General features: G+C 45.0%; 1 protein-coding gene across 1 annotated transcript; it reads right to left on the bottom strand.

Annotated features, from left to right (window-relative positions):
- Window positions 1-707: 707 nt before the first annotated feature.
- Window positions 708-12,084, bottom strand: PRDM7 (PR/SET domain 7). Its single transcript, XM_064369938.1, is given in 11 exon segments — window positions 708-953; window positions 2,731-2,788; window positions 2,790-2,924; window positions 4,095-4,162; window positions 4,564-4,835; window positions 5,044-5,145; window positions 6,254-6,410; window positions 9,613-9,662; window positions 11,105-11,212; window positions 11,539-11,662; window positions 12,016-12,084. Coding segments are annotated over 11 exon segments (1,389 nt in total).
- Window positions 12,085-12,442: the final 358 nt, after the last annotated feature.

Raw genomic sequence — 12,442 nt, 5'->3', positions numbered from 1 at the left:
CCGCCCACACTCCCTGCAGACAAAGGGCTTCTCCCCCGTGTGTGTCCTCTGGTGATAAAGGAGGCTTGAGTTCTGGCTAAAGCCCCGCCCACACTCCCTGCAGACAAAGGGCTTCTCCCCCGTGTGTGTCCTCTGGTGATAAAGGAGGCTTGAGTTCTGGCTAAAGCCCCGCCCACACTCCCTGCAGACAAAGGGCTTCTCCCCCGTGTGTGTCCTCTGGTGACTGAGGAGGTGTGACTTCCGGCTAAAGCCCCGCCCACACTCCCTGCAGACAAAGGGCTTCTCCCCCGTGTGTGTCCTCTGGTGACTGAGGAGGTGTGACTTCTGGCTAAAGCCCCGCCCACACTCCCTGCAGACATAGGGCTTCTCCCCCGTGTGTGTCCTCTGGTGACTGAGGAGGTGTGACTTCTGGCTAAAGCCCCGCCCACACTCCCTGCAGACATAGGGCTTCTCCCCCGTGTGTGTCGTTCGGTGTGCGGTAACATCTGACATATCACTGAAACCTTGCCCACACTCTCCATACTTGGCTTTTGCAATTCTTGAGATTCCTACCCCCACAGACAATTTGCCTGTGTCCACCGGATTCACTTTCTGGCCTGTTCTGGACTCTTCTTCCATCATTCTTTCTTCCACTCTAGAGCTCCCCATTTGTCCTTTGGCTGGGTTAGAAAAGGCCCTTGAAATCTCCCTCTGCCATGTCCTTATATTCAAGAGTTTGGACCTTTCTTTGATCTCTTGACCTTTGGTTTTGTCATTAGAGTTGCATGGATCAAAATATTGCTGCTCCTCTTTCTGTTTCCCCGGGCAGGCATTCTCTGGTTGGAGGAGTTTTCTTGTAGATGCTCCTGGGAAGTTCTGAGAGGAGTGATTGCGTTCCACATGATGACTGAGAAATTTCTGACTTGAGAAGGCCAGACAGCATGAGGGACATGGATGAATCTCTGGCTTTGGTTCTGAAAGAGGAAGTTTTTGGTCAGGGTAGATGTTTTGGTCAGGCCTTACCACATATGAAGTCATGAAGATCAAATGAAGAACCAATCATTCTTCATATGTTAACAATGCAAGCTCGCTCCCACCAAGTGCTGGATGGACCTTTACAGTCCATTTTTCCATTCCACTTTTATTCACCACATCTTACAAAACCCAGAAATCCCACGTCTTGGGCCTTTTCTATATATTAGCCAGATCAGATAACCTCAAGCAGCATCAGAGGCAGTGTCCTCACATAGAGGGAACTGCAGTGACCTTTCCCCCACACTACAGGTATCTTCCAAGTCCTATAAAACCCTCCCTGATCACCCTCTGCCACATCCTTCCTCCCTGGTCCCTGCGCACTTTCACTGACACGAGGTCTTCAGCTATTTTATTCTATTAAGAAATAACACTCTTGATGACTTAGGTGAGATTGTCCTTAGTGACTTCCTAAGAGGGGAAAAGAATGATTAGGAGCACTCAACCTGGAGATCCAAAAATGTGATTAAAGAGAAGATGTGTGAGCAAATCTGAATTTGAGTCTCCTCATTCAAAATGACATATTTAATTGAGGACTGTTATGTGCTTGGTTCTGCATCAGGAAGGGGGATTCGGGTTGGCCAGCACAGAGCGGTCCAGGTCCCACTGACTAAAGGGCCTGCTGCTCCAACTAGGTGCATGGGCTGCTTTTATTTCAGATTCCGCAGATCATAAAATAAGAATATGCTCTTTCTCAGGCTGCATATCAAGTATTTATGCTTGATTTATTTCATTCGGTCTGAGCCCATTTCAAATACAACAGGAAATCTTGTTTCAAAACATATCCCTAATCAGGCTTACCTCCGTGCTCCCCACCTTCATCCTGTCACCATTCCCTCTCACCCAGAAACTGGAGTAGCTCTGAGGGGATGACCAACTGCAGTCTATTTTCCAAAAACGAGCCAAAGCTGAAGTCTTTCTGGCCTCAGGACCTTTGCACTAGCTGCGCCCAGTGCCCGGAACCCTTTGCCCACAGGCACTTCCACTTCTCAAATGCTGGCTCCTGAGAGAAACCTTCCCTGACAGTCCCCTGCCACACTCTACCCTCACCTCACACTGACCCCCAGGTACTCTTCCTGGATTCAGTTTCTTCAAAGCACTAATCGCTGTCTGATATGACACATATGTCTGTATGTATTCATGTGGTTCCCTAATTTACATGTCATCTGTTCAAGAGTAGTTTTTCTGATTGTCTTGATCAACTCGTATTTACACTTCTCGCAACGTTTATTTACTATATCTTTAAAAATCCAGAAACCCCACATCTTGGGCCTTTTCTACATATCAGCTAGACTAGGCAACCTCAAGCAGCATCAGAGGCAGCGTCTATGTGGAACGTCATCTGGCACAGAGTAGGACTTCACATGGCAGCTAATTGAGATAATGAATGAATGAATAACAATGCATGCATATCATTAAGAAATAAAAAGGAAATGTCAGAAGAGACAACCTTGTTGGGAGAGCTGGAGGTGTTTGAGAACTTGACTTTTGTCTTAATTTTGTGCATGAAGTACTTAGAATATAAAATCAAAAATTTAAAAATATAAAAGTCATTCCAAAGAGGCAAAGGCGTATAACATGAATCTTTAATTTTGGAAGCCACTGATTTGAAATTTTACTGACTTTAGATGTCATTTTACTCTACTTCAGAGTGAAACCATGAAAATTCTCAAGGATAATTCTTTCTTGTCCTTTGAAAAGAGTAATAGTGATGCCTACCTCTCCCTGCCATGAGCTCCTTCTTCCACTTGCTGCCCCACTTGATGCCCAGTTCCTGGCCGTACTCATCCCCATACCAGACTAGCAGTTCACAGCCTGGCCTAATGACTCGGCAGGTTCTATAGAAGATCTGCCTGTGGTACTGGAAGGCCACAAGGTTCTGCTCCTCATCATCCCGGGCACAGTTCACATACCTGGGGTCAAGGCAGCAAAGGGAAAGAAAAGAGGCAGTGAGTTCTCAGTATCTGTCAGATCCAGGTCTGGCCCATCACCTGCTGGTCTAGGCCTCCATGGTCTAGTGCTGACCACTCCCCCACCACTCCTCTGGGAGCCTTCTGTTCTTTCCCGAATCTCTTTCACAAGGTCGTATGAACTCACACTTCTGACTACAGTGCTCATGCTGCCTGGAATGCGTCCCTGCTGTGCCTAATCAACCATGTTTTCAAAGCCCAACTCTGGACTTACCTCCACCTTGATTGACCATAAAACACATCATTGCCTAGCTTCTCTAAACTCTAAATTAATTCTGTTTTATACCACAGAACTTGGTGCTCGATCATGTACTCCGCTTCTAGATTAGCGTACATCATTCTACATTCAGCCCTAGTCCATCTTGCTTTGAGAGGCCTTCCTCAGTCACCCTATAGTTCACCCAGGTGCTGTTCACCTGCCTTCCCCAGGTTTCCAGAGAAACTTAGAAGCCTCTTTCTCTTGGCCCGATAACAGAACAGTAATAGTTTATTCCTTTTTCTATTCTCTGGTAAAACGAAAGCCCACTGTGGAAAGGGGCTGGGTCATCCTACAGCTCACGTCTCCTTAGGCTTCGGTTTTAATTTTACTCAGGCCAGGAAGATTTGCTGCCCTCACAGATTAAAGGTCCTTTGTTCTGGGTTCTCTTGGTAATGTGTGCTTCTAAAAAAATAAGAACATTGTGGTTAAATGTTCCTATAACCAAATGTTTCATATCCGTCTGCAGTACATCCTCCACATAGGACATGGGTTGTATGATCTGTTCAAGTATGAACTTCACTTCCTAACCTGGAACATGCTAAGTGCTTAATAAATGTGGACTACATAAATTAAAGCATGAATTCAGGGTCCCCGTGAATCTAGGCTTCTCAAGGTTCATCTTGGTGCCTCAATTTTGTGTAGCATACAGATATATGTTTTGATACCAATAAATCATAATATCTATTTTTTTTATCTTTTATTTCTAAATGTTGATGGTATAAAACAGCACTATGTGGAGAAAATAGAAACACGGAATGTGAAAATCATCGAGGGAGCCACGATGAGAAGGAAGGAAATCCGGGATTGTGAGAGAGGAAGGTTGGTTCTGAAAGTCAGAGAGCGACTGGCCTTACCTCATCCAGTTGGCCCAGGATTTATCCTTTCCATCCACATACTCATAGCAGTTTCTCCCTTTGGTGATCTGAGTTTCAGAAAAATAAGGTAAAGGCTTTTTAGAGAGTAAAAATCAGAAGAATTATTTTACTCCATTGTCATCAGTGGCCTTGGGGCCTGCACGGCTCCAACTGCCAGTTGAGACCACGTGGTAAGCACCTTAGTCATCATCTACACGTCGGAATTGATTTGTCCAGTCAAAGCAGAAGCCCCACAAGGGAGGGTGCACTTTTTGTCTTTGTACCACTCTGCTCCCACATACCCTCTGACCTCTAAATAGAAGTTCCATGTTCATGCAAAGACCCTTGAGTACACAGAGCTAACCACGTTATCTCTGCCTGTAATGTAACATGAAGATGGTGCTGTCCCAGCAAAGGCACAGAAGGGATGTGGGAAGACAGAACAGGGGAAACGGCAGGTAATTCTTACCAGCCAGGAGTATCCGCTGTTGGCTGCCTCTTCGTCTTCTGTAACTCGGCCCTCATAGGGTCCAAAGTGCAGACCCAGCGGCAGATCGGAGGCCTCATTCCATACTCCAAGCCCAGCCTGAGGGATGCCTGATGGCCCAATTCTCAGCCCAGGGGGCAGGCTGAGGGCTGCATGGTTGGGATGCCCCTTGTCCACTGCACTGTCCTTCACAAACTTTGGGGGCCCATGAGCAGCACAGCTGCCAATGAAGAAGTTCTGACACATCTCACAATCTGGAAGTGAGGGCAGCAGGGATTAGGAAAGTTATAATCCAAGTTCCTTGATATAAGAGCTTCAGAAAGAGCTCAGCGCTCACATTACTTAGCCCCAATCCTGTATTCCAACTCGTTAGAGTAAGGGAATGATTTGGGGGCCAAATGATGACATTATTGTACCAGGACGTAACAGCCAACTGTGTGAGTGGCCGGGAGGGTCACTTACAGAGGTAGTCATCATCCTGAGGCTCGCTGACCTCTTCGTAGGCATGACCCTTTCTTTCTCGCAGGCTGTACATCTTTCCTTCAGGCTCCTTCCTCCTGAGTTCTAGGTTGGAGAAAAGGAAATGGGTAAAATTGGGAGTCTGGGGTGTTCGTCTCTGTTTCATAAGAAAATGTGAAATCTCCTGCCATCAAATTAGCATCTACCTTGCTACACATTCTAGTCTTCCCTCTTTACTGCTTCAGAGGGACTTAGACCCCACACCCACACTGACTGCAGATGCCGATTCAATTTTAGTTCTGGCTGTTCCCATCATCTCATTAACCTCACAACCTTTCTACTTGTAAAATGTTTCATTCATGCATTTATTCCTTCAGAAAATATTTCTTGAGGGCACATTACATCTTAGGCATTGAACAAAGCCTGGACATACAACACTAAGAAAATATGGTCTCTATAGGGGATCTTCTATAAACTAATAGACATTCTATGGAAGAGGAAACATAGAAATGCACGAAGCAATGTCTATTATCAGAGAGGTACTTATTGAACACTTTGCATGTATCGATTCATTTATATTTAATTATTTCAAACAATGTATGAACTGTATGTACTTGATCTCATTTTACAGATTACCATTCCAGAGCTCAGAGATTTTATAAGATTTGCCCAAGGCCCCAATGCTTCTATGTGGATTATAACCCAAGTGAGTGATTTCAAAGTTAATGTTCTTACATGCTATTCAATACTGTATCCAAGGCCAGACATGGTGGCTCAAGCCTGTAATCCCAGCATTTTGGGAGGCTGAGGTGAGCAGGTCACTTGACCAGGAGTTCGAAACAAGCCTGGCCAATATGGTGATATACTGTCTCTACTAAAAATACAAAAATTAGCTGGGCTTGGTGGTGCATACCTATAATTCCAGTTACTTGGGTGACTGAAGCATGAGAATTGTTATTACCTGAGAGGCAGAGGTTGCAGTGAACCAAAATTGCGCCACTGCACTCCAGCCTGGGCGACAGAGTGAGACTCAGTCTCAGTGAACAAATAAATAAATAATTTTAACAAAATGCTGCATCTAACTTCTGGTCTCACAATTGAGTCCAGCTTAAGCCCAGTCTATCCAAAGTCTACCCCGCATATGCAGACCATACTCCTCAACCTTTCTAGAGGACATAGAGGGATTGAAGTCCCCCTAAATATTTTTTCTTACCCGGTTTTAGTCTAGAGTGCTGTCCAGAGGTACTCGCTTCTCCAGGAGGGGACACTGGTTTCTGAGCCTGCTGTGAGCCACTTGTATTCAGTACATTTGCCGTTCCTGACAATTTCTTCAAACTAGATTCATTACTGAATGACGCCTTGGGCATTCCCTTGAATGTGAGTCACATATTAAACAACAACATGCATTTCTTTAGTTCTTTAATGCCTGCAACATGTTTTCATATGCATGACTCTAGTTAATGCTTCAAACCTTGGAAATACCTAGAGTATCTAAATACTAGAGGGAAAAGAGAAGGTCTAAGTGGGTAGTGAATCTGGGACTATAACCCATGTCTTAAGGCTCTTTCCTTCAACTTTCTCTCAAAATTCTCTATAGAAGTTAAAGGGACGGAGGAGGAATACTTGGGAAGACTATCTGGAGAATCAACAGGTCTGTGAAAGAAGAGGGTTAGGGCTAACAGAGAGAAGGAGGGAATCTTCTATAAACTGGTAGACATTTGATGGAAGGGGAAATGTGGAAAAACACAGAGGGACAAGGCACATCTGGAAAATGAGGTAAAAGAGCAGTAAGATTGGGAACAGAACAGAGATGATTGACAAAAATATATCTAGACAACTAAGAAAGTGATGTCAGAGTTGCACATTGCCATATCCTGGAAAGAATATTTGGTTTTGGAGTTACTTAGTTCCTATACCAATTCTGCCTGTCTGCTTGAATAAGGGTGTATTGTTAGCTAATTCCCTTTAGTTTCCCAATCCAGAGATTGGCATACATGCTAATTTTTTTTTGAGAGGGAGTCTCACTCTGTTGCCTAGGCTGGAGTGCACTGGCACGATCTCAACTCACTGCAGCCTCCGCCTCCCGTGTTCAAGAGATTCTCTGGCCTCAGCCTCCCAAGAAGCTGGGATTACAGGCACGTGCCACTACACCTGGTTAATACTTATTTTATTTTATTTTTTGGTGAAATGGAGTTTCATTCTGTCACCCAGTCTGGAGTGTTGTGGTGTGATCTCGGCTCACTGCAACCTCCACCTCCAGGGTTCAATCAATTCTCCTGCCTCAGCCTCCTGGGTAGCTGGGACTACAGGTGTGTGCCATCATGCCCAGCTAATTTTTGTATTTTCATTAGAGACAGGGTTTCACTAGGTTGGGCAGTCTGGTCTCGAACTCCTCACCACAATTGATCTACCCATCTTGACCTCCCAAAGTGCTGGGATTATAGGTGTGCGCCACTGTGCCTGGCCCATGCTAATTCTTTCTTTCTTTCTTTTTTTTTTTTTTGAGAGGGAGGCTTGCTCTGTTGTGTAGGCTGGAGTGCAGTGGCACAATCGCAGCTTACTGTAGCCTCTACCTCTTGGATTCAAGCAATTCTTCTGCTTCAGCCTCCTGAGTAGCTGGGATTGCAGGCATCCACCACCACGCCCGGCTAATTTTTGTAGTTTTAGTAGTGATGGGGTTTCACCATATTGGCCAGGCTGGTCTCAAACTCCTGACCTCAGGTGATCTGCCCACGCTCACCTCCCAAAGTGCTGGAATGACAGGCATGAGCCACCACGCCTGGTGCTAATTCTTAATATTATAGTGAATATGAAAGATAATAATGTTCACCAAAGTGTTTCGTGAGCTACTTAATACAGTATGAATGTGAGAGTAATAATTTTTTTGGCTGGGCATGGTGGTGCACGCCTGTAATCCCAGTGTTTTGGGAGGCTGAAGCAGGTAGATCACCTAAGGTCAGGAGTTTAAGACCAGCCTGGCCAACCTCACCTCTACAAAAAATACAAAAAACTAGCTGGGCATGGTGGTGGGTGCCTGTAATCCTAGCTACTCAGGAGGCTGAGGCAGGAGAATCACATGAATCCAGGAGGTGGAGGTTGCAGTGAACCAAGATCACATCACTGCACTCCAGCCTGGGTGACAAAAGTGAAACTCTGTCTCAATAAAATAAAATAAAATAAATAATAATTCTCATAGACTGGGTGTGGTGGCTCACATCTGTAATCTCAGCACTTTGGGAGGCCGAGGTGGAAGGATTGCTTGAGCCTAGGAGTTCAAGACCCGCCTAAGCCACATGGCAAAACCCTGTCTCTACAAAAAAATACAAATATTAGCCAGGTGTGGTGGTGCACACTTGTGGTCCCAGCTACTCAGGAGGCTGAGGCGGTAGGATATCACTAACCTAGGAGATGGAGGTTGCAGTGAACTGAGATTGAGCCATTGTACTTCAGCATGGGTGAAAGAGTGAGACCCTGCCTCAAATCCCTGCCCCCACAAAAACAAACAAACAAACAAATACTGTCTCATAGTCCTGATATCATCTTGAAATCTAACTCAAAGATATTTTCAGCATTCCTTGACACTGTTACCTATAGTTTAATTCATAAATTTGGAATCATTCATTCAGAAAACACTCAGGAGGCTCTCAGAGGCCCTGAGCCAGGCTTAGGAGTTCTAAGAAGAATCAGGTATGGACCAGACTCCTGAAGAGCTCATAGCACAGAGGCAGCAGGCAGGCTAAACAAATGATTCCAAACAGCATGAGAGTTCCCTAACTGGAGCCCAGAGGAAGGAGCTGTTACTGCCTTCTACAGGAACGAGCATTTGAAATCAGTTCCAGAATACATTTTTTCTTAATAGGGTGTAACCTATATGAAATCCTAAACAATTTTCTTGTTGTTTTTCAATCTTCAAACCTGAAACTCCTCAGCGCTGGAAGCTGCTTCCTCTGATCAGAATGGGTCCCTTATGAGGGGAGGGACCCTATCTCCTTCTGGGACCATCACAGTATGAACTGTCTATTTACTTGGAAGTTTCCCTTAATCAGAGTATTTTAGTGCAAATCTCACTGTACTATAACAGAGGAAAACTGAGGTTGAAAAGTCAGTTGAATGAATGATGCAAAGATACGTGGGTAAGGCAGCATAAACTTTATAAAACTATGAAACTTTTAATGATCTTGTAAGTGCTTTAGAGAAGGAGTTTTGGATTAGACTACATGTGATTCCAGGCATATAATTGAACATTTTTATACCTCAGTTTTCTCATCGAGAAAATGGCTATAGTTATAGCAGTTACTTAATAGGTACTATATGTAAAGTTGAATAGGTATGATATGTGAAGTTTATTCATGTAAAATGCTTTAAATAAAGTCTTAAATACTGAGAAAATAACACTAGTGATTATTATTACTGTACTTATTAACTCTTAAAATAATGATGGCGTCAGACATCGTGCAAAAGAGATCAGGAAAGGAAGGCAGTAGTTCCTAGGACACTCTGTACATTCTTCTTTTACCTGTGTTTGGATCTAGGAGGACGATTTCTTGTCAGTAGGGTTTGGGAAATACTAACCTTCTTGTGTTTACTCTGTTCCACTCTGAAGGCCGTCCCAGGAGGTTTGACTAAAAGGTGACGAGAAATCAGTGGTTTGGTTGGTAAATGTTTCCAAACTCTGGAGTTTTCTTTTTCTTCCCTTTTTTTTCTTTCTTGAGATGGAGTCTTCCTCTGTGGCCCAGGCTGTGGTGCAGTGGCACATTCTCAGCTCACGGCAACCTCCGCCTCTTGGGTTCAAGTGATTCTCCTACCTCAGCCTCCCAAGTTGTTGGGAACTACAGGTGTGTGCTACCACACCTGGCTAAGTTGTGTACTTTTAGTAGAGACAGAGTTTCTCCATGTTGGCCGTGCTGGTCTTGAATTCCTGACCTCAGGTGATCCACCCGCCTTGGCCTCCCAAAGTGCTAGGATTACAAGCATGAGCCACCATGCCTGGCTCAACGCTGGAGATTCTCATTAGAGACAGAGAATTTTGAACCAGAGAGTGATGATTCCAAGTATTATCTGAGGGTGATTTGAGAATGTTTTCTGAGGTATCATTAAGGCCTATGCTTCTATTGGGGCATTGCTAATTTTCTTAAGATTTAAAAAAATAGATGAAACTTCATCTTTGTTTCATCCTATATTCATAAAGTATCTATTACATTCATTTTTAAAATGTGAATTGACTGGCCTTTCATGACAAACACATTGAACAAACTAGGAATAGAAGGAAATCACCTCAACATAAAAGGTCACATAAGAAAAGCCCATTTTTAACATCATAGTCAATGATGAAAAACGAAAGCCTTTCTTCTAAGGTCATAAACAAGGCAAGGATTTCCAGTCTTGCTCCTTCTATTCAACATAGTGCTGGAAGTCATAGCCAGAGCAGTTAGGCAAGGTAAAGAAATAAAAGGCATCCAGATTGAAAGAAAGAAGTAAAACTATCTCTATTTGCAGATGACATGATCTTACATATAGAAAACTATGACGATTCATTAGCTGGGTGTGGTGGTGGGCACCTGTAGTCCCAGATAATTGGGAGGCCGAGGCAGAATTGCTTGAACCCAGGACACAGAGGCTGCAGTGAGCCACTCACTTCTCCAGCCTCAGCCTCCTGAGTATCTGGGATTAGAGGCGCCCACCACCATGCCCAGATATTTTTTTTTGTATGTTTAATAGAGACAGGGTTTCACCATGTTGGCTAAGCTGGTCTTGAACTCCAGACCTCAAGTGATACGCCCGCCTTGGCCTCCCAAAGTGCTGGGATTTCAGTTGTGAGCCACCGTGCCTGGCCAGAGGTCACTCTAAATCTTACTGGGGGCTATGCAAGGTGGCTCATGGTGGTGTGCGCCACCGTGTCCCAGCTACTCGAGAGGCTGAGGTAGGAGAATTGCTTGAACCCAGGAGGCAGAGGCTGCAGTCAGCTGAGATTGCACCACTGTACTCCAGCCTGGGGGACAGGGCAAGACTCTGTTTCAAAAATAATAAAAATAAAAAAATTAAAAAAACCCTACTTTCCTCTTACCTTGCTGCCTAGGTATCCATTCTTCATCAGAATCTTCAGTGTCATCCACCTGGAGTTTGATGGTCTGCCTTCGGTGACACATGAAAGCTGGTCGAGTGGCTCTGAGACCTGAAAGTAAGCAAAAATTTTGTTCTAAAAGGCAAGAGCTGGGCAGAGGAACAAAGGGCAGTGGCAATGGAAAGGACCACAAAGCCAGTGCGGCTCAGTCTGATGAGCTGGCAGAGTCTTGAACGAGGTCAAGATGTGACTTCCGCATGGTCAGTATCCACAGTCAGCCCCACACTGACACAAAAGAACAAAATTTCCCTCCAGATTTGTCTTCATACAAAAGGGAACTGTGGGCAGACACCACTACCTGAGAACTAAAATAACATAGGAACCAAAGACCTGTTTTATGTTTCCCAGGCTGGTATGTGCCTAGCACTTCTCGTTACCTATAGTAATCAGTGCATTATAGTTCCTTTTCACATTCCTATAGCGAGTTTTCTCCCAGTCTCCCATCTCTGCCCATTCTTCCTTGGAGAAGTATATGGAAATGTCTTTGAAGGCATCTTTGACCTAGAGGAAGTAACAGATTCCATCAGTGATTTGCTAGTACACATCGAGTGGGTGCTTTTCTCTACCCTGTGTGTAGGGCATAGCCTGGGGCCTCTGGGAGTCTCTGTGAAACATAAAGACTTTCCCTTCTTCTGCAGATTGCATCCTGTTTAACTGAGAAGACACTGAGCATTTTCCTAGCTTTCTGCTGACACAGAGCAGTCACTGATGCTAGTGTTCTTTTCTCTCCCATGTCCTGGCCAGGACCAGCTGCCCCTATTCCATGCACACGCAGACAGGGTCACCCATGAGTCTGCAGCACTCCAGAGAGCAGCTCCTGCTATGAGTCTGGCTTCGCCTCCCCCACCTCTTACCATAGGCTTCTGCTCTGTTCTCCCTGTGTCTCCTTCCGGGCTCTCCTCTTGGGACCTTTCAGGGCTCATGGTGCTGGGACTGTCTAGAAGGCCCTGCTTCATTTCCAAGTGTGGGAAGGGCCCGATTCTCCCAGCTCCTAAGCCAAAGGCTCCTGTGGAAGGAGAAGGTGCTAAGAGGGGGCAACAGCCCTGACCACTACCCAGAACCAGGTTCTGTCTTCTTCATTTGGCTGGGGTGTTCAGAGCAGGAAGATGTGGTGAGGTCTTGAGCATCTCAGGGAGGTCTGGAGGTACTTATGGGATGGGAAGTTCTCTACTGGCCATGGACTACCACCTAATGTAAGCTGGATTTTGTTATTTCAGTTCCCCTGCAGCTTGGTTCATTTGGAGAGGGGGAGATTTGGCACAGGTTCATTTGGCACAGGGG

Source organism: Aotus nancymaae, unplaced genomic scaffold (genome assembly GCF_030222135.1).
Source record: "Aotus nancymaae isolate 86718 unplaced genomic scaffold, 86718_ANA_hifiasm-v0.15.2.pri h1tg000095l, whole genome shotgun sequence".
NCBI classification, from domain to species: Eukaryota; Metazoa; Chordata; class Mammalia; order Primates; family Aotidae; genus Aotus; species Aotus nancymaae.
Note: the sequence above shows the minus strand (reverse complement) of the source record. Positions and strands in the feature narration are given on the sequence as shown.